The 27,701-nt window shown below is 35.9% G+C and overlaps 1 protein-coding gene across 2 annotated transcripts in view; it reads right to left on the minus strand.

The window, feature by feature from the left end:
* Window positions 1–10,006, minus strand: part of COL5A2 (collagen type V alpha 2 chain) — a 202,444-nt gene extending 192,438 nt beyond the window's left edge. Inside the window, exons 1-3 of one of the 2 annotated variants that reach the window (XM_054699923.1) lie at window positions 9,911–9,956; window positions 9,581–9,677; window positions 8,812–8,856 (exon numbers count right to left, since the gene is read on the minus strand). In XM_054699923.1, the coding sequence (XP_054555898.1) occupies window positions 8,812–8,856; window positions 9,581–9,668 (133 nt within the window). In that variant the 5' untranslated portion in view covers window positions 9,669–9,677; window positions 9,911–9,956. Of the gene's footprint in view, window positions 1–8,811; window positions 8,857–9,580; window positions 9,678–9,910 lie in introns of both variants that reach the window. The other variant, XM_054699922.1, reaches the window with a different exon arrangement.
* Window positions 10,007–27,701: the final 17,695 nt, after the last annotated feature.

Raw genomic sequence — 27,701 nt, forward strand, 5'->3', positions numbered from 1 at the left:
AGAAGATGAAGAAATAACTTACAGTGAGCGGAAAATGTTAGGAAAGTAAGGGCTAGACAATTCTATGAGTCATTACTGAGATATCTGAATGGACAGAAATTCCAGTCTACTCATTAAAGTGTGGGTTGAAATATTGCTTTATTTTTCAAGAATTTCCTTGGGAGGCAGTTGGAGGGAAAAAACAGGAGGTGGTCACACTTGACTACAGCCAGAAAAGGCCCATCTTAAGAGTGGTGAGATACTGCCACAATTTAAAGACACTCCACAACACAGACAAGTTTTCCAGCCTTACATGATCTTAAGAGACGATAGCACTATTTCAACAGTAAACCAAATCCTTCAAAAAAGTAATCTAAATGAACAAACATAAATTTTTAATTTATTCTGGGTTTCATAAATACAACAGAGTTAGCTTTGTCTCAGATTTAAAAATTTTAAATATCTCTTTTGAACAAGGGAGGAAAATATTCCAAGAAACTAATTTAAGATTCACAACTGCCTTTATGGGAATAAATTGTCATCTATTGTTTTCTCTAACAACAGGAGCAAAACAAAGAAAGAACTGACAAGAAATATTTGCCTTATGTCTATTAATATAGAGTTAATACCATAATATCCATCACCTACTTCCTGGGGGCGGGGATTGGGACAGTAGAAAACAGTTTGTGCTATGTATGGAGATAATCAGGCTACATTTGAGAAATGTCAGTTGTACCCATGAGAGACCACGATGGGCAATTATTAAGAACATAATGCAATTCTGGCTCTATCACATATTAGCTTAAAGTTTCTCTATAAAAATGAGAATAGTGCCCAATTCACAGTTATCATGAACTTAAATAAATGACATCTGTAAAGTACTTAGCACATAATAAGCAGTAGTTATTATCATTAAAGTTCTGAAAATATTTTCCACCAAAAGCTAAAGACCTGCCGAATAAATAATGCCATTTGTCTCTTCGGTTTTATTACTGATCATTAAGATTTGGCATAGTTGTGGCACAAGCACACTAAACACAGGACCAGTGACTTGGGCAGTAGAGGAGTACCCGGAAGAGGTAATAATGTATATGTGGAAAAGTCCCACTTTCAGGCCTCTCCACCATTTCGCTTAACAATTATCTGGTGGGCTCCCACTATGACTCCAGTCTTCGAGGACTTTAAAAGATGCCCTAAACTAGTTTTCAAGAGCTACTCCTGATGATAAGACTTGCACACATGAAACAAGGAAACAGATGATTATAACTTAAATGAGTGGTATCATAAGAGTTACACAATGGGTACTTATTAACAAAACATGTTAAATTTAAAGTCATACACATACAGGGTCAGCTACAAAAAGAAATCAATATAACTAGCATATTTCAAAAAATCATACTCTCCTAACCTGCAAAAAAAATTTTAGTTTAAAATTCCTACTGCTTACCTTAGATATGTAATTCAACTATGCCTTCTAAATTAAACTGGAAATACACTAACTTGGGTCTCACCTATCTGTATTTTAAATGTAATATTTATCTAATCATTTCTCAAATATTTTCAAGATATAAAATTGTGGTTTTATTTCACCTTTATGAGTTGAAACCACTCACAAATTTCCAAAATTGTGCACTACTCATGTGTAAAGGCAAAGAACAGAAGTGGAGAATTCAACAGATGTCAACAGCTACATTGGGAAAAAAAAAAAAGATTAGAAAAGAAAGTACGCCCCCTGGTGCTGAGGGAATGAACAAAGGTCCAACAGGTTTCCTAGATCTTGATTCCAGTCAGTTTTAACAAGTTCGTGACTGTGCATTTGTAAGTAAAGTTACTGTAAATAAGTCTAAACTTTGTCCCTTCCAAATAATATAAAAGTGTCAGGTTGCCTATCTATCCACTTGTGTTGATTTCCTATTTAAGTACCTAAAAAATTATGTTTTTTTCCTAAGTATGACTGCATAGTTATACAAATCCTCTACATGCAATATTAGTCAGTCATTGATGTGATTGCCTGATGGTAAAATAAAACAAACCAAATACACCTTCACGCTGCCCTGAGTCTAACCAGAAAGCAAGGTAAATGACATTTAAGAACTTCAGAGAGTTGACAGGAACTCTAGCACTAGAAACTGGTCACTGGTCTACCTGCTTCATATAATTCAACAAAATGACAAAAATTTCAACATTAATCAATCACAGTTACTTTTTTGTACATTCTTATTGATTGTAGATACAATTATAATTTTGGAGCAGTATAATATAGAGATTATGAGCACAGACCCTGGGTCCAGATAAGACTACCTAATATCAAATCCCAGCTTCACTACTGATTAAGCTTGAGTTACTTAATGTCTGTACCCCTTTCTCTCATCCATAAAACTTAAAATTGGTGCCTCCCTGGTGGCACAGGTGGTTGAGCGCCACACTGTGAAGCTGTTCTCAGCCTCTACAGTGCAGAGAACCGGCAAGAATTCCACATGGCGCAGCAGACCTCTCCTGTCTCGCCCACTGCTCCCCTCAGCAGTGTGTTTCATCAGTCTGCCTGTTCTGTTCTGCCTGCTCTGTCTCTGGTGAATCCTCTCACCCTCCTGCGCATCTGGCCTGTACACCAGCACTTGTATAAATAAAAAAATAAATAAAATCTTTAAAAAAAAAAAAGATGTCCATAAAAATAAAACCTTAAAATTGGATTATATTTATAATTCCCTCTCAAGAGCATATGACTTAATATATATAGAAATAACTGTGTCTGCAATATAGTACTTATTATAAAAACAATTACCAGCATTGGGCCTCCCCAGTGGCGCAGTGGGTTGAGCGCAGCAGGTTGAGCGCAGTCCTGTGAAGCTGTCCACAGCCTCCGCAGCGCAGGTTCGATTCCTGGCTGGCCAGGGAGATGCCCACATGGCACGGCAGACCTCTCCTGTCTCTCCTGCTGCTCCCCTCAGCAGTGTTTTCGGTCCATCTGCCTGTTCTGCTCCCCGCTCTGTCTCTGGTGAATTCTCTCACCCTCCCACGCCTCTGGCCTATACCCCGGTTCTTGTATAAAAAGAAAAAATCTTTAAAAAAATAATAATTACCAGCATTGATATTATTATTATTTATTATTACTTTTTATTTCATCATTTGAATCTATTATGTATCGCTATAATGCTTTACGCAAAGCAAGGTTTTTAGATTGGAATAATTTAAAATGTACTAGAGTACCCAGAAATAATCAAAAAATATATATCAAAGGGAAGAATATAACACACTTTGTAGATATATAAAAACATAGTTAAAGAAATTGAGTCATACCATATCTATGAATATGAAAAAAGAATATTTTAATATTATATAGTATTGCTATAAATGCTTCCATTTGAAAGTAATGATCATAACTCAAGCTGACTTTAAAAAATCTAAAGAGAATTTGCTGGATCTGATGACTAAAAATCCAGATATTTCAAGTGAAGTCTGATCCAGAGGTCTAACAATGACACAAAATATCTGAATTCGTTCTATCTCAACTCTCTGCCTAAAGCTTTGATCTAAAACCAGAAGCATAAGCTTCTTTTCCTAGCATCCTCAAGGAGAACTGATATTCCCTCTAATTAGGTCTACTTGTGTTATCAGGCTACCATTTCAGTGATAAGGGATATGGAATGCACTGATTGAATTAGTTTCCCTGAAACCATATGGATCCCCAAATGAAGAGATAGGTCTGACAGGAATAGAGTAGAAAGGAAATATTTTAAGACGTACCAAAACTATTGATCCATCTAAAATGAATTTACAGATAAACAGAATCCAATTAAATTTCCAAAATGGCTTTGGGGGAGTCAATTCATAAGTTATTTCATAAAATTAAAATTAAGAATTTCAATCATTAAGAACTTCAGAAAGGGGCCAGACAAGATAACAACAGAGTAGAGACACTGGACTCAACTCTTCTGCATACTTACAGCTAGACTGCAGAACAAAGACAAAAGTGCTGAAAGAGAAACAATTATAGCACATGCTATGAATAATATCCAAAGGAGGTGACCTCAGTGAGCAGTAAAACAGGTCAAGTAGGTAGCCTGCCCAGAGGGGTGAGATGAACCCCAGCAGTTCAGGGTCCCAGTAAGCAGCAAAATAAAACTGGCATAGCCTTTATATAGCAATATTTCATAGACTTAAGCAAGCTCCGCAGCCCTCTACAGACATCAGCACAGCCCCAATGAGCCCCAGGAAGAGGTCTGAAGGCAAAACCACCCACTGCAGGCCTTCACAGGCACTGGCACAGCATCAGTGAGCTCCAGGATTGGGAATCAGAGCCATCACAGTAGCATTCTGCAGACATCACCGCAGACCTCAGTGAGCTCCACGTCAGTGCCTAGAATCAGACCTCCAAGGTAAGCCCCCCATAGTCCTCAGTGAGCTTCAGAGGGGGTCCTGGAAACAGAGATTTCAAATAGGCTTTCATAGTTCTCAGTGAGCCCTAGAGAGTTCCTGGAAGCAGCCCACACTAAGGTAAGCCCCAGAAGACATCAGCAAGCCCCAAGGCAGAACAGGAAAACAGGCCCACCACAGTAAGCATCCATAGGCTCCAGTCAGTCTCAGGAAGGGTTCTTAAAGCAACCCAGTCCTGATAGGTTCTGGAAGACTGGAGCAAGCCCTGACAAGAGGAGCAGATGTAACAAATCCCAGCAGAGACAACTGAGCAGGGCTCAGTCCCCACAGACTGTAGCTCTTGGACAGAAAGGCACTGGCTGGACAAATAATCTTTCATACAGGAGTAGACTGATCATCCCTCAGTCATTAGAGACCTGTGCAAACATCAACAGAGTGAGCACCAAGTTCATGCCATATTGAACATGAGGTGGGTAGAGACAGGAACCTGTGACAGGTGGGCTGTGTTCTGGAGTAGTGGGCAGTAATGACAGTCCAGGCAGGTCAGCCAGAGTCACAGGGAGTAGGAAGCAGAGGTTGTAGGTGTACTCCTTAGAAAGACAGGAGAACCTTGTGGAGAAATGGGAGTGCTCCACAAACACCAGGTTCACCATAAAGATAATAATAGCACAGCAGGCACTCTGATCTTTCCTCCTGCTTCCCATCCTCTGTGACTGAAACCTACTGTAAGAGGTATACTGAAAGCACAGGAATTACTGAGTCTTTCACCCCAAACCCCAGAATGGAAGGGCATAAGGGCTTCCACAAACACACGCCAGTCCCAGGTCAACTCAAGCATACCAACCTCTTTTTCACTCCAAGTCCCTCACCACCCTGCTGATTCAACAACAAAACATATCTGAATACATACAAATGCAAGGTCTAAATAAATAAATAGATAAAGAAAGAAAGAAATAAAATATTAAAGATGTTTTCTAAAGCTAATAAAATAGGAGACCTAAGGAAACAAAAAAGGGTAGACAAATATTATACATGAAAATATAGGACCTTAAGAGATTAGGACATCACAAGGTAACAACCCTTTAGAATCCTAACAACAAAATATTGAAATTATATCTCCCCATCACATAAAAAGTTCAGAACATAAAGAAACTCATAAGAGAAAGAAGAAATAAAGAAAGAAATATAATAAAGAAACTCAAAGAGATAGAAGAAAACTCAGAAAGGCAAGTCAAAGTAATACGAGAACTCAAAAAGGCAAATCAGAGGAATACAAGAGAATTCCAAAAAGCGAATCAAAGAGATAGAACAAAACTCCAAAAAATAAATTAATGAGCTCAGAAATACAATCAATGAAAAGAAGGTAGAAACTGAAGCTTTAAATAGGAGATATCAGAAAACCAGGAGATCAAGAGCTCAACAAATGAGAACAAGAACTCTCTAGTTACAGAAGTAGAATAGAACAAATGGAGGATAGAATTAGTGACCTCAGAGATAGGAGTGCACTACGTACCCAGGAGGAAGAAAAACAAAACAAAACAAAGAGGCAATTTGAAAAATATTCGACACCATTAAGAAAGCCAACATAAGAATAATGAGTATCACAGAAGGAGAAAAGAGAGAGGAGAACAGAAAACCTACTCAAGAAAACAGGAAAACTCCCATCTCCATGACCTTGGGATAAGGAAATATTCCTTACACAAAACACCCTGGTCACAAAAGGAAAGGGAAAAAATTAAGTTTTTCCTAATTTCATCTTAATCATCAAAAAGTCATCAAATTAAAAATAGACATAAATATCAATGGAATAAAATTGAGAGTCCCTGAATATACTCAGACATTTATGAGAAATTAATTTTCAAAAAGAAATCCAATACAATTCAATGAGGAAAGAATAATCTTTTCAACAAATGGTATACTGAGACAATTGGATATCCACATACAAAAGAATAAGATTATAACTGTGTCTCATCATATTCAAAACACAACTCAAAATGGATAAAAGACCTTCAGTTGGAACTAAAACTATAAAATTCTTAGGAGAAAACAGTTGCAAACCTTTGTGATTTTGGACTAGGAAATGGTTTCTTACACATAAAGTCTGAAACAAAAGCAAAAAGGGGGGGAAGAGACAAATTAGACTTCATCAACACAAATTTTTGTGCTTCAAATACATTATCAAGAAAGTGAAAATACAACACACAGAGTGGTAGAAAATATTTGCAAACCATATACAAAGGTCTAATATCCAGCATATACTTTTTTTTCCTTAAAGATTTTATTTATTTATGCATACAAGAACTGGGGTACAAGCCAGAGGTGTGGGGGGGCTGAGAGGACTCACCAGCGACAGAGTGGGGAACAGAACAGGCGGATCTACTGAAATACACTGCTGAGGGGAGAAGCAGGCAAATCAGGCGAGGTCTGCTGCACCATGTGGGTCACCTCCGTGGCAGGGGATCAAACTCATGTTGCAGTGGCTGCGAGCAGCTTCATAGGCTGTGTCTTAACCCCTTGTGCCATCAGGGAGGCCCCCAGCATACAATTTTAAAAACAAAACTCATAACTCAACAATAAAAAAAAAAAATTTTATGAGTAAAGTCTCTGAACAGATATTCCTCCAAAGAAGATGTACGAATGGCCAATAAGCACACAAATAGTTGCTCATTAGTTATTAGAAAAATGCAAATCAAAACCACAAGCTATTGCAATTGTTGGCCAACATGTAAAGAAATTAGAACCCCTGTACATTTCTGATGAGAATGGAAAGTGGTGTGGTTAGCATAGAAGTCAGTTTGGCAGTTCTCAAGGAATTAAACATAAAGTTACCACATCACCCAATAATTCATTTCTTAGGAATTTTCAGTTCAGCTTGCTATAACAAAACTACCATAAAATGAGTGACTTAAACAACCAACATTTATTTCTCACAGTTCTACAGGCTGAGAAGTATAAGATCAAAGCACAGGCTAATCTCTGTTTGATGAGAACCCACTTCCTGACTTAGAGACAAATACCTCCCTTCTGTCCGTATCTTCATATGGCCAAGAACAGAGATGTGAGGCAAGCACTCTTGTGACTTTTTTTACAAGGACATTAACTCATCATGAGGGCTGTGCTCACATGACCTAATTACCTCCCCAAAATCCCAAATATATTGGGTGTTAGGGTTTAAGCGTACTAAGGTTGGGGGAAACACCAACATTCAGTCTGTAACAGGGGAATTGAAAACAAATGTTTACCTCAAAAAAATGTACAAGAATGTTCATGGCAGTATTATTCATAAAATCAAAAGAAGAAACAATCGAAATATCCATCAATAGAGGAATGAATACTTTTAATGTGGTATATCTACAGGGTAAAATATTATTCAGAAAAAAAATCATGCTGAAAAAAAAAAGAAGCCACAGTTTGTATGATTCCATTTATACACTGTCCAGAATAGGCAAGTCCCTAGAGACAAAAAATAAATTAGTACTTGCCAGGGTCTGGAGGAGGAGGAGAAAATCGTAGTGAATGCTAATGGATATAGAGTTTGAGGTTATTAAACTGGAATTACATAGGGCTATAAAATCTTGTGAATATACTAAATAAGTACTGAATTATTCAGTTGAAAGGGGTGAGTTTTATGGTATATGAATTATTTCACAATATGAAAAAATAAGAAACTACTAAGGAAATGAATAGACACCAGGTGGAATGTTCAGAAAATATTTATCTGACAAAAGACTTATAGAATATAAAGAGGACTCCTAAAAAACATACTGAAAGACAAAAAAAAAATAGGTAAAAGAATTAGAGACATTTCACAAAGATATGGAAATGTCCAATAAACACATAAAAATGTCTTCAATATCATTAGTAATTGTAGAAGTGCAAATAAAAAACAATGGGATGTCTCAATCTTACTTGAGAAGTTAAAACCAAAAAGATTAATTATGCCAAATGATCGTTAGGATGTGTAACAAATTAAGTTCCATGCATTGCTGATAAAATTTGAAAATCTTTGGAAAATGGGCAGTTTCTTATAAAATCCTATAATGCACTCCTAGATATTTATCTATGAGACATAAAAACATACATCTACAAAACGACTTTCACAATAATGTTTTAGCACCTTATTTAATATAGCCCAATATGGTAAAAATGCAAATGTCCACAATCAAGAGAATAAATAAATAGTGATACGGTAGTCCCTATATTTTAGACTTTGCTTTCTGCAGTTTCAGCCGGTGGGTTCTGTACAATAAAATATTTCGAGAGAAAAAGAGAGACTACACACAAATAACCTCTACTACTGTATGTTGTTGTCATTGTTCTAGCTTATTTTTAGTCATTGCTTTTAATCTCTTACTGTTCATAATTAAGAAGTTAAACTTTACCATTGGTATGTATATATAGAAAAAAATTATATATATGTATACATAAATATATATAAAAATCATGAATAGTACTTACCCCTATATTTAGGTACTTTCTTGGTTTCAGGCATCCACTGGTGTTCTTGAAAGTATGCAAAAAGGGGGACTAATGAGAACTATTATATATTGGAATATTTCTCAACTCATCAACTAAAAGGAACGATCAACTGATATACACAACAATATGAATGAATTTTTAAAACATGCTGGGTCAAAGAATTCAAACCCAAATATATACTTAATATTCAATACACAAAAAGTCCAAGAACATGCAAATGTAATGTATGCTGTTTCTGGAATTTGGAGAAGGGTGTTGGTAGGAAGATAACTAGAATGTAGCAAGTAATGGAATGTTTTATATATTGATTTGGGTGGTGATTACACAAGTATATGCAATAGTCAAAACCTTTTGAACTGTATTAATACTTAAGATTTCCACAAGTTAAGTACTGTTCTATTTTAAAAATTAAATTAAAACACACAAAAATCTCTAATAACAAATCAATTTAGAAAGTGTTCAATTTCCATCTAAAATTTAAAAATTGAGATACAGTTTGAATTTATGGGCAAAGAATTTGGTGCTCTTCTTTTCTTGACTTTCTGGTCCATTCTTAACATTGATAACTACGTAAGATAAGCATTTCTGTCTATACTTTGTCAAACTCAAGTACTAATACTTAAACTAGATTTAATACCCTAGTGCATGCATGGACAGATGCTTAGAAACAACCCTTATGGCAACATTATGAAGTGTTCTTGACATCTTTTTAAATTAAATGAAAACATATGTATTCAATTACCAGTACCATAAGCTTTCAAAATTGTGGGAGTAATCCAAACTACTTTCTTCGAAGAATGAAAGACACTCATGGAGGAAGCATAGTTTAAGATCATGATTTTTATCTATTTTAAGAAAATAGAAGAACAAAAGGGGTTATAATCTTGTGATATTATGCAATTCTTCTGCTCCAATACATCAAAAACTTGATGAACCAGGGTCAGGCAGGACAGCTGAGAAGGAATCAAAGTAAACAATGTACCTTATTGCCAACAAAGCCTGCCAATATGAGATTAGAACGCTCCATCCCAGCAAGAAAATGTCTTTGGAAAGTTCCCTACAACATTTTATGACTCACAGATATTCCCAGAGGTTCCTGTTTCCCTTCTGCAGTAGACAGTGAAGACGTGCAGTTTTAGTCAACTGTTGTTCTTAGGCAACTTGGCTGAAAGATCTGTTTAAAAAACATTTGTTGGAAAGATGATCTGTTTGGACATTTTAATTTTTTAAACAAAATTCCAGATTTTAAATTTATTTAAATGTTAATCCAACATTGACTTAAAGAATAACCTACAAGGAATTACTATATTCCATAATCCGTATTATGAACTCAGCAATTTTTTCATTTGAAAACTCCTAAACCAAGAGGTAATATTCTTGGCATGGCTCCCATTGCATATTCTTCCAAACGGCCTCCAGATCCCTGGCTTTGAATTCAATAGCTTTGGCTCTGATCTTGGCCACCCAGTTCAGTATCTCACCTTGGCTTCTAAGTTGACCAACACTGCCAAGTCATCTTCCAATCCACCAGGACTTTATTCCTGGCTAATAATCACTTCTGTCTAATACAGGTTTTCACTTCCTTGTCTAACTACTGAATACCAATACTCAGGTACATTTCTCCCCCTACTCATCTAAATTTTTCCCACTCTACCTGAAGATAGACCCCCAAAACATATTCTCTACTCTTAAGTATTCTTTCTTTTTCTCATTTTCCCATTTTTTCCTTTCTCCTCTACATATGTATGTGTGTGTACATACATACACATAGAGATAGTCACCTGGTTCTTAACCATTTCCACCATCAATATATAGTCTTGTCTGTTTCATTGACAATAATTATAAAGATACAGACATGAAAGAAGGTAAAATAATATAAGATATTTTATCATTTTTCGGGGCCTCCCCAGTGGCGCAACGGGTTGAGCGCTGCGCTGTGAAGCTGTCCGCAGACTATGCAGCGTGGGTTCGATTCCCAGCCGGCCAGCCCGCCTCGCCCCCTGTTCCCCTCAGCAGTGTCTTCCATCCATCTGCCTCTCTGGTGAATTCTCTCTGGTGAATTCTCCCCGCTCTCTCTGGTGAATTCTCTCACCCTTCAGTGCCTCTGACCTGTACCCCAGTTCTTGTATAAAAAAATAAATCTTTTTAAAAAAGATATTTTATCATTTTCCCAATAAAAGTTATTTATAAAGTTTAGTACTTTATAAAAATAGATGTTATGTCAGGCTCCAATGAGACAATAACTTGAAAAACTCACAAATGATTCTGAGGAGTAACTAAATTTGAAAGCTAACACCCAGTTTTGACAATGTCTTTGATACAATTATAGTTACTGCATGCTCAACTAGGGCTGAACCTCAGCCTCCAGGTTCTCTCTCTAATAACCTCTCTTCATTTTGAGATTGAACTTGAAATTCTTTAAAACTGGCAACCAGGCCCAAAAAGGTAAAGACAAAGAAGCTGCAAGAACCTAAGGACTGAACTATGACATCCCAGAATGCCTCTTCTGTCACATTCCACTGGCTTAAGCAAATCGAAGAAGTGCCCATATTCAAGAGAAGTGGAAATAGACTCCACTGCTTGGTGCAAAAAGCAGCACACAGGTACAGGCAAGTAAGATACTGACAGCACTCATCTTTGGAGTGTACCAAAAGAATCTCGTGTCATATGCAAAGAAAATCATTCCATATACCCTTCTAGGTTATTCAGAGGCTGGACAAATAAATGATCAAATAAGCATCAGAGAGAATGACAAGAGAATAAAAGCCAAAAAAAATTCATAATAACATATGTATCTCCTATGTACATGATTCCATAACTCACCAATATGGCTTCAGACAGCACCTTAAATAGCTCAGCCAAGAGAAGGAGGATTGCAGGGGGAGTAGTGGGGAGAAAGGGAAAGCTCACTTAGGGAGGCACTGTAGACAAAGACAGACTGTTATACAGATTTAAGTTCTACCTTCTCCAATGAGAAGAGTTAAGGAGCTTAGGTACAGAAAAGGAGCTGCCCCTTAAGGGAGTGTTTCTCCTTTATGCAGGTAGATGTCTTTCACAAACGTCAACTTCCACCCAGCCTTCAAAATGACTCCCCATGAAATAAACCTCTTGTCAAAAAAGAGGTATTTTGGCATGGCAGATATTTGCTCCTCTGCACTAGTAAGGAAGAAAACAATGATGACAGTCAAGCATTAAACTCTGTGGTATGAAAAAAAGAAAGGCATGCCCAAGAAAAAAAATTTAAACAATGAAAAAGAATAGGCGGGAATGCTTCTCAAAGAACCATTTCAACTGCAGACAGTTGTTTCAACTAAAATATTTAAACAGATATTTGCACTTTTTAACTTAAAAAATAGAATTGAATTAGGCATTAACTACATGAAGAAGTAACACATCCCCAAAAGGGCATGACTATATTTGTACTTTGATCTTGCTCCTTTCATTCCAGATATGATTGGCTCCTCCTTTGCTATGATTCCCCACCAGAAGGTGCCTTGACATTTGGCAACCTTCAGGCTTCACCAGCCCCACTTTGGGCCAACCTTGTTTGGCTGGGCATTTATCCATGAGGAGATGGGTACCTTTGGATGTTTTATCAGGAAACTATTATCCTTTCTTCTCTCTCTATGCATACAATTCTCTTAAAGGTCTTTCACCTAGGAGAATACTGTCTTTATGCAGTAGACGACAGAAACCTTTTACAATATGCAAGTTTGCGGGTCCCTGGGTGCCCCTCAGTCTGCATGCTAACAAAATCACAAAGTCGAAAAGGAAGATATGGAGTTTGTTAAATAACAAAAACTCCAACTGAGTTACTTTTAAAGACACATTTAGCTTTATGAAACTTCATAAATTGGGAGCAAAACGGAGAACTTTAGAGCAGCCGCTGGGAGTGGTGATGATGTCTTAAATTTTGATTGAATCTTTCAGGCTAAGTCTGATCAAAAGAGTGAGGAGAGAAAGTTATAAAAGGAAGGAAGGAGAGAGGGAGGGAGGGAGGGAGGAAGGAAGGAAGGAAGGAAGGACAGAAGGAAGGAAGGAAGGAAGGAAGGAAGGAAAAAGAAACAACAGGCTCCAAATCAAGGCTTAATACCCATCCATAACAGCAGTTTTAACCTCTCCCTAAATTGGAAATTTAATCCACCAAATCAGGAGTTTCCTGGTCAGCTGTAGTGAATATATCTGCATAATAAGACACCCCGCCCACCCCTAAAGGAAGGTAACTTTGCTTGAAGTGATCCTTCTTTTCTGTTGCTAATGACTTTGTCCCACCATCCTTCAGGCTATAAAAACCCTTCAACTTTTTGAAGAGACTTTCTACTTGCCAAACAGGATGCTACTTGATTCATAAGTCATCTAATAAAGCCAATCGGGTCTCTAAAGTGATCAATTTTTTTTAACAGGGTGAATGACAATAGGCAAATAACTGGCACACCTTACTCAGAAAAGTGAAGATTAGCTGCATCACAGTTAATGGCACAAAATTAATGTTGAAAAAAAGTCTCTTAGGACATGAAGAATTACGGAGACTTATATAGGAAAAAATATATGGACAGAAAAGGGAAAGTGGTCCATCTGAACAGAAAAGGTCCATCTGAACAGAAAAGGGAAAGTGGTCCATGTTTAAGCAAAGGCATGCAAAAAAAAGAAAGAAACAAAAGAAAGTTGGACCCTATGCTAAAGATTTGTATTGAAAAAGGGAAAATGACTCTAGTATGGTAATCACAATCATATTAAAAGTTCAATGTAATCAGATCAGGTTCCAGAAAGAAGAAATTGACCCTCATGTATCAGTGCCACAGACCATCATAAAATGTCCCCAAGCCATTGCTGCCTAAAATCTAGGCTCATATACTGATAAGCAAACACTACTCAGAAGTGTGCTAACGTTCTGATAGAACAACAGTGACATCTGCTGCCATGGACTTATTTTTAAAAAGGTCAGTCCCTGATTTTAACATTCAGCTGTTGCCAAACCCCTGGACTTCTGCCGTGATGATTCAGCACTTCTGGAACTCCTGTTTGTGGTCTGCTCTATTAGAAGATTTTTCTAAGTGAACACAGAACATGGGAAAATGAGAGAATATTTGTAAATGTAACCAAAACAAACAAAAAACAGTGGGGGTGGAGGCACAAGTGATGAGAAAGAGAGACTTCACATTGTCTTTTCCCATCCTGTTTTTCTTTTGACTAAGTAAATCCAACTTAATCTTGTAGTTGTTAGCAAGCATGAGCATGTCCTCAGTAAAAAGAAGGATTAAGTTAACTGTTGCCAGCTTCAATGGGTCCCAACCCAAAATTTACAGCATCATATCCAGACAGAAAAAAAATGTCAGATGATCAAAGGCGAGTGCGTAGAAAATGTTTATAGTTACTCCTTCTTAGGCAACCTCATCCAAGTTATCTAATTGTCTACCTTGATTATACCTCCTACAACATCTGCTGACCTGCAGGCATTTTCTTTCCTAAAAGCCAACAGAACAGAAGGTTCGAATCAATCTCCATTGCTTTTGAAAAATACATATAATCACCAATGGAAAGTAGACTCGTAGCTCATTATATAAACCAACAAATATTACTTTAAAATAATCGTGGATTAATATATATACATATTCAAGAAAAATTGGCAACTGATAGGGAACCCCAATTCCTTCATTATTATGAAAGAAGACAAACAAGAAAGGCAGATGTTACAATAAAGAACTGAAGAGATCTGATTTCTTTTATTAGGTCTATGATTAGCTAACTGATTCATTCCTGTTGTAAGCATTTATTCTACACTTATGTGCTAGGCACACTGAAAGTCACCAGAAGTAAAACAGTCTAACTTTGAGGAGTATGCATCTGATTAGACAGGCATATAAGTGAATAAATTAAAGTACAAAGTGATGAGTCAATCAACTGGATTATGTTTGAAGTACATATGTTTTACATGAAAATGAAGTAATTAATTTTCTGTCACGAGTTGAGAGCCCAGAAAGATACATAAGTACACATAAGAACCAAACATCAATGTTTCTTAGGACACCAGTAAATTGTATGTTACTTACATATTAAAATGGTAAAAAAAAAAAAAGTATTAAAAATTAAATCATAAACTCTTATAGTTGGCTCATTCATATATAAAAGAAACTCTGAAAATAACAATGTGGGGGAATGGTGCTTGTATAATTATTTAAAGCAAAGTGTTGCATTTCTTTTTATCCCTATTATAAGTTAATATCATTCCAAGGTATGAGGGCCCATAATGGTACCATGCACTGAGAAAGTTCTACAAAGAATGTTATTTCACATATACTCTGAGTAATTCTGTTTATGGAATGAGCTGTGCCTTGGTCATGGGTCACATTCAGCCCGCCAAGAGAATGTTTCCAGAGTGTAATTGTTCTGGGCATCAAGGCACTTTACAGCATGTTCCCATTGCTTTTTGATACTTTTGTGGCCAGGAGACTGCTGAGAAAATATTATTCACCCAAATTAGACTGGACTAGTCAACCGCCTGGTTATTACATTGCCATGTCAGCACAAGCAGAGTCTGCAACTAAACTTACCAGATGTTTCTAATTTTTCTACCTTCTGAACTACAAGTTGTTGGATTTTTTTTTTCCTGGCTTTGAAATATTTTAAACAAAGGACTTTCTGTAATGTTTCGGGAAACTTAGAAAATTCAAATCCTGGTTAATATCAGAATAAGAGTCTTGGCTCTCCTGCTACTGCCACACTAATGGGATTTCCACTTTGCTATGTACTGTCTGTGAGAGTCTCTCAATAGGGTTTTTAGCTCTGGGAGTCTCATGCACTCTTGAGAGATTTGGATCTGTCTAACAAAAAAAAAAATCACTTAATTCTGAAAGTAACTATACATCTTCTGTAGCTACCTAAAATAAACATGACTTCAAATTAAGGCTTTAATGTCAGTAAAATGATCAAATCATACACCTGTTAAACACAGCAATCACATTTCTGGAAAATTATTTTAAAATTTCCACATATGTTCACAAGAAAGTATACACAAGTATATTCAGTGCAGCATGGGTTGTAAACATGACATTGGGAATCAAACTAAGCATCTATCTTGGGGACTGGCAGGGGATGTTATAATATCCACAAAAAGAAATAATAATTAGACTTTAAAGCAACTAATTAGCCTTATATATAATAATAATTTGACCCCTGCATAATAATTTTAAATAAAAAAGATAAAAATAGGCCAGTATGTATATATGAATATAAATGCACACATAATATATACCTTATAACTTTTTGTAGGTTTTGAATTTTAATTTGTTGCTAAGTGTATTTGTTTATTCAAAAATTAAATAAGTTTGATGAAAATAAAGTAAAACCAAAATAAACAAATGATGAGACTTTGAGGAAACAACACAGAAGAGCAAAGGGAAAGGGGCATGAAGGCGGGAGGAAAGAAGGAAAAGAAAATCATGAGAAATCTAGCTTCACAGGACTGACTACCTCTAAGACTTATTATAATTCTTTGCTAAAGGAATGAATATAAGGAAAATTAAAATTCAAGATCAGAAGTTTTTCCAAAGATGATTTTAACATTTAGCATATTAATCCTTGTCTAATAAAAGAAATGGCTTGCAGTTACGGGGGGTAAAATGGATCTGTCACTACTGTAGCAAGGATGAGTGAAACCCACAAATTCAGATGTGTAATACATCCAAATTTATTTCCCCTTACTCATGAATTGTGATTATGATTCTGTAAGGCAAGCCAAAGCTTCAGCTTGAGACTTCATGAAGATTCCCCCAATTATCCAGGGCTGTGCTGATGTTTAAAGAAGAAGAAATAATTTATGGGGTTAAGGATTAAGAGAGATAGGAAACTAACATGTCCCAAAGTCACTTTCTCATAGAAAGGTTACCACTGAGAAGTCCATCATGTTACAGCATTATTGTCTCTCAGGTGTGGCTTCCTTACCATTTTGGAATATGAGAATCTGTCCGCAAAATGTTTCTCATTTTCCATCTGCTAAAGCTCCTCATTAAGTTGTTTCCTTGATAGCATCTCACCACTCACTCTCAAGGGCATTGCCAGGAAGCTGAGCAGAATTCTCAGATTTCTAGGATACCACAAACCTCCTTTCCTGCCCAATTTATTTCTCTCTAGTTTCATAACAATCCTCCATTCAAATGTCCATCAAGACACTTTCTTTTGTATTCATGCCCACGTTATCTTACCAATCTCACAAATCCTTCCCCCTTTAAGAGGTTTGATTTCAAATAAAAAGCCACACTTTCTGCTCCTACAACCACATCCCTTCTCTGAGACAATAAGTCCAGCACCAAATACTTATTTGAATAGGAGAAGTGAAAAATACAACATGAAACGTAAAAACTAGGTTACTATATCAGTCGATGTTCTCCAGTCTGTTTTTCCCAGGTCTTTCCATCATCTGTCCCTTTACTTTCTCTGTTTCAATCTCTTTTTTCCCCACTTCACAACCTCCTTTTCTGGGCACTTATCATCTCTCGCTTAGATTAGAACAAGAGTCTCCTTGAATCTTCAGTTTATCTAGGCTTCCACTATGCCTTCCTGTACCAAAACATTTATCATGCCTCTGTATAATCCTTTGTTGTCAGTTGCAGAAAGCATACATTCTTCTGCCAACTTGAAAAATCTGCATGCAATTTATGTCAACTAACTTATTTCAACTAATTTTCAACACTCAATCTCTTTTCCCAGAAACCCTGTGCTTGTATTGATTGTTCCCCTCATGCTTGCTGTATTCATTCCTTCCATTGTACTTTTTTTTTTTTTTTTTTGTGGGACCCCACCGGTGGCTGGGGATCGAAATGGCCCTGTAGAGTCTGCGGGCAGCTTCAGAACCCAGCGCTCAACCGCTGTGCCACCAGGGGAGGCCCACCTTCCATTGTACTTTTAGTTCATAATTTCTTTCATCGAGAATGTCCTTAATCATTTCCTCCTCTTATGTAAGTTTTATCTAACTTTTAGAACTAATTCATTACTAGACTCAGTCTCTCTCTACTTGTCCTATGTACTTGTCCTTGTTCTCGCTTTCACAGAAAGCAAGCATTATGCAATTTAGTATTTAATTAAGTATTGTGACTTTTTAATCGCACATTAATATTTCAAATATTTTGTTCTTGGCTCCATCCACTAATGGCAAGGTCCCTAATACAGCACCAAATGCAGGAGCATTTCTTCCATCTCTTTCAATGTACCCAAAACAAAATCTTACATGTAATAGACACTAAATCAATAATTGTGTGGTGGGTATCTTTTTCGCACTTTGATTTTACTCCTTTCATCCCAGACTGGTATGGCCCCTATTATCCCCTTTTGGAGATTCCCCACCAAAAGCTACCCTAGACTAGTGCCTAGCTTTTGGGCCTCAGTGACCCTCTGTCAGGTCAACATTGTTTGGCTGGATATTTACCCACTTGGGTGATGGGACGTTCACCCACTTGATAACTTTGGGTGTTTTATTGGGAAACTATTATCCTTTCTTCTCTATCTATGCACACTAATCACATTAGTCTTTCACAGGAAGTCTCCTTTGTCTAGCCATAGATGGCTAGACTCTTTCAGAGCATTCAAGCTTGGGGATCCTGGGGTGCCCCTCAGTCTATGAACTAACAGATTGACTATCTTTTGAATTTCTTACCAGTGTAAACTTCCCCAACCTCTGCCTACTTCCCCTGTCCCAACATTCTCTCTTTCTCTCTTTCTCTCTTTCTCTCTGTCTCTCTGTCTCTCTGTCTCTCTCTCTCTCTCTCACACACACACACACACACACACACACACTTCCATCTGAGATCCATCCTCAAATCATGGAGCAGTGAAGAAACAGAACACCCTCAGAATAGAGTTGTTCCACCAGAAATTCAGAAAGAAAAATAAAGGATGAAAGCAATTCTTAGCTTTCAAAATAAAATTTTAAAGCCTTCACAGAGATAACAAAAAGTCAGAAAGTCTACAATTCACAAGCATAAAATGTGTTTAAAACAAATGAAGAATGAAAAAGGAAGCAATTAACTTTTCTATTTAAAAAGAATCTTTAGAAAAGAATAAAGGAGTAAAATGTTTATTTGAATCTCTTAAAAGAGATTATACTCTCCCTTATTCCCACTCCAAGAACATACAAATAGAATCACTAGTAAATCTGAATACTAAAAGCTTATCTTCTCTTCCCACCTGTCACCTTGGGAAGAAGCAAGCTACCAGACTTCAAATAAGCAGTGGCATGAGAGCACAGAAATGGTTTCAGACATACCTAGAAGACTTTGACTTACAGGGTTCAAAAAGTATGGAGGACTTTAAACTAAATGAACTATACTTATTTTACTTTTAAAAAGAAAACAGGCAGAGAGTAAACAAGTCTGTTTGGTGCATTTCAAAATAATTAGATTAAATTTTGTATATCTAGAATGGACATTCAAATGAAGCTTAAGTTGAGTTAAAAAAAAAATACAGCTACATTGAACATCCAAATTTTAGTGACTGAGAAATATCATACCCACTAGACTTATCAAGTGGTTAATTCATCAATTAATCATTCATAATAAAATAAAAATGTAAGTTAGTTTTAAAAGTTTAAGACATAATTTCTAAGTGGTCCTAAGTTCATTTTAAATCTGTTAAGTATTCATAAAAATAATATAATTACATGGATTTCTTAAAATTCCCTCACAAAAGTACAATGATAAGAAAGTTTACTGTCACAACAATAAATATAGCACTTAGATATGAAAATAAAGCATCTGTGATCATAAAATATAAATATCATGACAGAAGTAGAGATTATTAGAGAATAGTCTGAAGGCATTTGTTTTCTTACACTAGCTAGAATACACAAAATATAGGCAAATGAGAAGACAATGATTTCAAAATACAAATAAATTTGCCATCTTTAGCCTTTACACAATGTTATCAATAGTCATATTTACAGAGCTTGAAAAGTAAGAATTTTACCTATGTGCTCTTTAAACAATCATAACAGGTTTATAAGGCTACTAAGTTGTTGACAAAGAATATAGAGTATTGTAAATATTTCAAACCAAAGAGAAGTATTCAACTTTGCCTAACATAAATAGACTGTTCTTTCTTTACCCATGATTTCTCTCCCAAATTTACCAAGAGCATTCTGCCAACCCATTAGAATAAAACCACAATAATGGGAAAATATCAGTCATTTGTTTCCTTTTTACAGTCTATGAGTTATTTACTAAGAGCACAGCCGGATGATTAACTACTTGTCTAGTGTAAAATGTTCCAGTTGCATCGTCACTGCCAGAATTTTTTTACATTTTTGATTTATAACTTACCTGGCAAGCATATTGTTAACTTTATACCTCTGTAGTTAACTGCCAAATTTGAACAATAAGTTACTCGATATATCAACTTCCCTATTTTGAGTAAGCTTAATTTCTACTTGGTGAGGAAATATTCAGTAGGAATTGCTAAATATTAGCAGAAAAAAAATCCACATTTAGAACTTAAGAATTCAAACTCATATCTAGGTCAATAACTAAATCTTATAAGTCTAGTTGAGATGCAGTTTCATTTCAGATGCATTTTCATTTCAAACATTTTTGAAAATTTTTCAATCTCACTGAATATTTATATCACTTATTGAAGTAACAATCTGAAGTCATTAAAAAAGAAAAAGAAAATTAATTCTTGTCTTATACTACATTTATTCTTTGAAGGAATAGGTCTCTTTCAAGACTTGAAATGGTGGAAGGAAATTATTTCATCTCTTTTAACATTGATTTCCTAATGGTAGCCTGAACATGTGGAAATCTCAATTGAAACAGATGTCTTCCAAGAAAATGCTACCCTCCTCAGATATTCCTCCCAGCCCCTCTTCTGGTCACTAGACCAATCGACAGGGCCAAGTGTCACTACAACATGACTCCCAAATTGCTAGATCTACTAGTGAGGAAAGAAATTTTTCACCAAGGAGCTGTAAGATCTGGCTCATGTGAACTAGTGGGAATAAGGACAGCACGGTAGTACCACCAAAATAGAGTGAGAACTAATAAACCTGGAAATAGCTCTTGAAGGTCTTAACAACCTTCTCTAAAAATTATATTAGAGAGAATTTGTTGATATGGAGGTATTCTCTATGACTCATAAGTTCTGATATGTTGCTGGAATGGCTCTTAGAAGCCTGTAGAAAAGATGGTCTTCTATTAAGCAAATTTGAGATACTAGTACTGCCCTGGTAGAGTGCTGAAGGAAGGAAGCAAATGTCCCAGAGAAGTAAACATGCTATTATGAGCCTATTGCATAAAATTTAAGAATTTGCCAGCTGATTTTCCTTAGAAGGGGCTACACAACATTTTATTAGCTACAGTGATAAAGAATGCACTAAAGAGGAAGACGTCATCATTACTAAGAAACTTAGTAGTGGCTGTCCTCTGCAGCCTGAGGCAGATGGCAAGACTTGCTGTTATGGAATTTGGCTCACTAGAATCAGTGGAGATGATAGGATTCCACAGTAACAGAACAGATGGCAGCACCTAATTGCAAGAAGCAAGGTGGATATAATAACTATAAATGGTAATATCATTGAAATGCCATCCTGACCCACAGAGAAATAATAAACCATAATTCCTGAAAGCAAGACAGATAAGCAGCCAACAAGAGAGTTTCTAGATATATAGTTACATATATATATATATATATATATATATAAATTCAAAAGAGATCATGAATGAATGCACAAAAGCATGATAGCAGCTTCTCTAATGGAACCAAAAGAAAGCTGCAATCTCTCACCTACATTCCAACTTAGCCAATTTTTACACAAGAACTAGCCAGTTATAAAAGAGGTCATACCTCTACAAGAAAGGACACTGGAATATCTTATTTAGTTAGGGCACTAATTCCCTTGATCCTTCCCTACAATGACCTAAGATGATTTTTCACATAACTTTACATTGAAGAAAGTGGAACCAGGATCTTTTTAGTGTTACTGAATTGAGGATCTAAATTGACTCCCATAACAAGGACCACAATATGACACAGAAAATTAAGAACATTGCATTCCATGCAAATGGCCAACAGGCATATGAAAAAATGTTCAACATCACTTGTAATCAGGGAAATACAAATCAAAACTACCATGAGATACCATCTTACACCAGTGAGAATGGCACATATTAAAAAAACTAGCAACAACAAATGTTGGCGAGGATGTGGAGAAAAAGGAACTCTCCTGCACTGTTGGTGGGAATGCAAACTGGTCCAAACACTATGGAGAGCTGTGTGGAGATTTCTGGACCTACTAAACATAGAGCTTCCATATGATCCTGCAATTCCACTCCTAGGTATTTACCCAAAGGACACAGAAACATCAACTCCAAAGAGCACCTGCACCCCTATGTTTATAGCAGCACTGTTTACAATAGCTAAGCTTTGGAAACAACCCAAATGCCCAAAAATAGATGACTGGATCAAGAAGATGTGGTACATATACAAAATGGAATATTACTCAGCATTCAAAAAAGATAAACACATGCAATTTGCAGCAACATGGATGGCACTGAAAGGGATCATACTCAGCGAAATAAGCCAGAAAGAAAAAGAAAAATACCAATGGTCTCACTCACAGCAGGAATCTAGAAAACTTAAAAAGGGACCAGGAAAATGAGTAGCTATAAGAAATTGAAAATCAAAATAAACAAAAAACTATGAAACAGAGACATTCTATGGGGGTTGGGGGGCTGGGAGGGGAGGAATTGGGGTCAAAATAGGGGGGTTGCAATTGTATGAGGAATATAAAAATAAAATTTATTTAAAAATAAATAAATAAATACATAAATAAAAGAACATTGCATTCCATAAGGAATAACAAAGGTTATTGTCACCTTCAAAGACTTAAAAAAAAAAAAAAAAAGAACAGGGACGGTGTTCCCCATTTAGTCTCCATTTAATTCAACTCATCTGTCAAAAAAAAAAAAAAAATCAGACGGACCAAGGCAGATGACATTTAATTAAATAGTAGTTTCCATTTCAGTTTTGGTTGTAATTTTTGTTTGTTTGTTTGTTTGTTTTGCTGAATGTGGTATTCTTATACATCATTATGTCCCCTAGTGTTCAGTAAGGAGCTACTGATATGGTGAATACCCATAAGAAAGAAGACTTAGAAGCAGTTCTCTTTCACCTGAAATAAGTAACTATATATATATTTATGTTATCACTCAGGGGTATGTTGTATCACTTTATTTTGTCAATGTATAGTCCTAAAAAATTGTAACCATCTGGACATTTCACAGAACATCTCATTTGGTTGAATATATTGATGACATCATGACAAGCAGACCTCATGAGGAGAAAGTGACAGATAATCTAAATGTTCTAAATGAGCTCCTAAAAATGGGTTATAAATCTACAAAGATTAAACGTCCTAATGTATCAGTTAAGCATTAAAAGGTCTATGGGTTTGTGGCATGCTAAAACATCCTGTTCAGGATAAAGAAGTTATTTGTACCTTGCACTTCGTACCACCAAAAAAGAAGCACTGCGGGGCCTCCCTAATGGCGCAAGGGGTTAAGATGCAACCTATGAAGCTATCCACAGCCACTGCAGCACGAGTTTGATCCCTGGCCAGGGAGCTACCCACATGGCACAGCAGACCTCTCTTGACTCACCCGCTACTCCCCTCAGCAGTGTATTTCAGCCAATCTGCCTGTTCTGTTCCCCACTCTGTCTCTGGTGAATCCTCACCCCCCACACCTCTGGAATGTACCCCAATTCTTGTATGCATAAATAAATAAATAAATAAATAAATAAATAAATAAATAAATAAATAAATATTTTTTAAAAAAGCATTGCACTTGATAACCTTTAGGGATTACGTTTTAACTCACTCATCATTTGACTCAAAAGAGGGTTTTGCCAGCAGATCTTGGCTAAATTACAAATTGCTCTGCCACTTGAGACATATAGCCCAGCAGTCTCCAAAACATTAAAGAAATGTATTTTAATTCAACACATTCTAGTCTCTGGCAAGACCCAAGAGGAGAATTTTAGCACAAACCTCTGGGGTTCTGGATAAAATTCACGATATTGCAAGACAGAACTATATCTTATTTAAAAATCAGCTCCTACCATGTTGTCAGATCATGCTAGAAACTAAGTATATGGCCACAGGCTAGCAAGTGACCATCAACCATGGCTGCACTTAATGACTAGATGCTGTTAAACTTAAGCAAATTAAAAAAACTCCATTTGTCCAGCAACAATACATCTTTCAAGAGAAGCTCCATCAGGTATATCTAGGACAGAACCAAAGACATCTAGAAGACATCACAAGCTTCATGATCAAGGTGTTCATTACCAATGACCCTTTTCTTACATGTATGGACATAGGACAGTTTCTTACAACTAGCTGACAGAGGAAAAACCCAACTGTAGTGTATAGATGATTCTATTTGATATGGTGAGGCAAGATAAAACTGTACTTATGCTGAACCACAGCCCAAGAATGGCCCTGAAAGTCAGTGGTGCAGATGAATTCTTTGAATGAGCAAATATATGGCAGTATACCCGGTCATCCAACTTGTATGGAAAAAATAGCTGATTGAAGGTAGATATTTATGGACATAATGTAAACTATATATGGACCATATAAAATGGTTTAGCTGGTTGGTTAGACGCCAGAGAAGCAAGACTTGATGCTCAGAGACAAGAAGGTCTTAGAAAGGATCATGCAGTTGAGCCTATGGGAGTGGCACAAAGGGTGAGCATTCTTGAAACACACTAAATACCTTTGATAGAGCAACGATTGCGGAAGACATTCTAAACAACCAGGTAAACAGGTTGATTTATTCAGTCTGCCAACCTCTATCAGGGAAATGCAAATCAAAACTACCATGAGATACCATCTCACACCAGTGAGAATGGCACATATTAAAAAAACTAGCAACAACAAATGTTGGCGAGGATGTGGAGAAAAAGGAACTCTTCTGCACTGTTGGTGGGAGTGCAAACTGGTCCAACCACTATGGAGAGCTGTGTGGAGATTTCTGGACCTACTAAACATAGAGCTTCCATATGATCCAGCAATTCCACTCCTAGGTATTTACCCAAAGGACACAGAAACATCAATTCCAAAGAGCACCTGCACCCCTATGTTTATAGCAGCACTGTTTACAATAGCTAAGCTTTGGAAACAACCCAAATGCCCAAAAGTAGATGACTGGATCAAGAAGATGTGGTACATATATACCATGGAATATTACTCAGCATTCAAAAAAGATAAACACATGCAATTTGCAGCAACATGGATGGCGCTGGAAGGGATCATGCTCAGCGAAATAAGCCAAAAAGAAAAAGAAAAATACCGGATGGTCTCACTCATAGCAGGAATCTAGAAAACTTAAATAAGGGACCAGGAAAATGAATATAAGAAAGTGAAAATCAAAATCAACAAAAAACTATGAACCAGAGACACTTTTTGGGGGGTGGGGGGCGGGAGGGGAAGGATTGGGGTCAGAATGGGGCGTTTGCAATTGTATGGGGGAATATAAAAATAAAATTTAAGATTAAAAAAAAAAAAAATCTAAAAAAAAAAAATAAATAAAAATTAAATAGGTACAAAAGTGCTATAGATATGGTGAAAGAGGTATAGGCACAACACTATGCCCCACCCCCATCAAAGCTAATTTACTTCTGATCCATTTACTTTTAGCAACAGAGACCAAAATGAATATTTTGTGATTAAAAGCAAAGGTGCAAGAAAGCAGGGGAGAAAAATTTCTGTTCTACTAACATTTACATTCTAATAGGTTTCCTCACGTTCTTAGAAAATTCAATTAAATATTTACTCTTGACTTACTTAAACTTCAACTCTGAATAAAGGTCATTGTATTTTTAAGAATGGACACTGACTTTGCTATTTCTTAGAGTTAAATCACTGAACAGGTTACTTGTTCTCTAAGCCTCAGTGTTGTTTGACATGTAAAACAGAGCATCTTAATCCTACTTCACAGAGATGATGTGATAATTAAACTAACTGATGCAAAAAATGGAAAATAAAATGGAAAATAGGTCAAAATAATATATACTCATAAAGACAAATAATTTAAAATTTTCTGAGACTATTAGGAGGGAATAGAAAATGGTACAAATTTTACCCATTCCAAGAATACATATTTACAATTGAACATTTAAAATTTGATTAACTAAAATTGGCATTATTCTAAATAGTTAAAATTACTTCTTGGACATTATTTCAAGGTTATATAAGTCCAGTTTTTCAAACTAATATCATTCCAAATTTACATTCTTTAGCTATATGAAACATTGAAAATGTATAAAATTCTATCTTTTACTATGTGTTAGTTGTGCAATTATATATGATAAATTGTAAATGGTTATATTTCTACAATTGTATTAACAGGAGATATTTTCACTTTTAATTCAAGCCCTTCAGTATTGCTTAAGAGTATTAAATAATCTGCAAAAAATGTAGATAAAGATTTTTTTAAGTCATTATAAAATGGAATTCATTTTTTTCTTTTGATGAAGCATTTCTGCATGCATAGATTTATTTTTAATTACATTTCAAAATGAAATTAATGTCTTGATGACTTAAGACATTACTTCATCTTCTGTTTGTGAATTTTATTATATTTATACAAACAAACTTTATTTCTTGAATATTTTCATAATTCACACCTCTCACACTTAAAGTTAGCACTGTTCCAGAGGGTGAATTTTGCAAGCCAATCAGTTAGTACCAAATGCAATGACTTCATATTTTGGGAGAGTTGACATACTTTTAAAAACAGTTTTTCATATGCTTCACTTGGCACTAACTTCAGAATGCCCTAGATTGTTCTGGATCATTTCATGGCAAAATTCATTTCTGTATTACCTCACTTTCTCCCCTAGAAGATGTCTTTTTTTTTTTTTTTTTCTGTTCAAATTAAGCAGAATTTAATATGTCAGCAGGGAAAATATGACTCTTTCAATTTTTATAATAGCATTTTCAGCCCCAAACATTACAGTCTTGGTTACAGTTACTGCTTAATAAGCTACAAAAGGTTATTTTCAGTTCAACAAATATTTATTGATCACGGTATACTACAAACTGGATTAAGTTAAAGAGATGGCTAAGTATTCTCTGTTGGCCAACTATCTATCAACTAACGGGAGAAACAGAATTCAATATGAGTTCTGAGAACTAAGGACCCACAAAAGATGGGATCCTCTCTGGTGTCCACTTTTCAAAACAAGCATACATTCTTCCATTTAAATTGATTTTCCATCTTTTAAGTTCCTAACTGACAAAATTCCTTTATATGTATGTTTATTCTAGGCTTTCTAGTTAGCTATGAATAGTAAGACCCTAAATAATATTCCTTGTAATGACAACAATGAAAAGTTCATAAGAAGAAACATGGCAGACACTTAAGTTTTATGAATTGGTAAAACTGCATCCAGTATAGAAAGTTAAATCCTAAGAGAACACAGAAATAACACAGTAATAGGATGTGAAAAAAGGAGAGAAATGGAGAGAAATAGAGTATGAAAAATTAAAGAAAACTAATCAGTTCTATAAGTCCTCATTCTGTAAGCAAAAATATGTCCAATTCAGGAAATACCTTTAATTTCCCATTTATGTGGCTAAGGTCAAGGCATAGCTTCCAGATACCAGTTTTTAATTCTTTTTTAAAGCAATAAAACAGTGTACTGTTTACCTTTGCTGTAAAAACACTCAAAAGATTTATCCTTAAAATTGATTTCATTTTCATTCAAGAAAATGTTCTACGAAAGAATAGGAAGCAATCTGCAGAAACCTTATTCGAGAAATTGACCATAAAAAAAGTATCGGAGCAAAAGACAGTTATGACTTGGAAAAGAATATTTTA

The sequence above is a fragment of the Talpa occidentalis genome, unplaced genomic scaffold (assembly GCF_014898055.3).
Source record: "Talpa occidentalis isolate TD23 unplaced genomic scaffold, MPIMG_talOcc4v2.1 talOcc4.3, whole genome shotgun sequence".
NCBI lineage: Eukaryota > Metazoa > Chordata > Mammalia > Eulipotyphla > Talpidae > Talpa > Talpa occidentalis.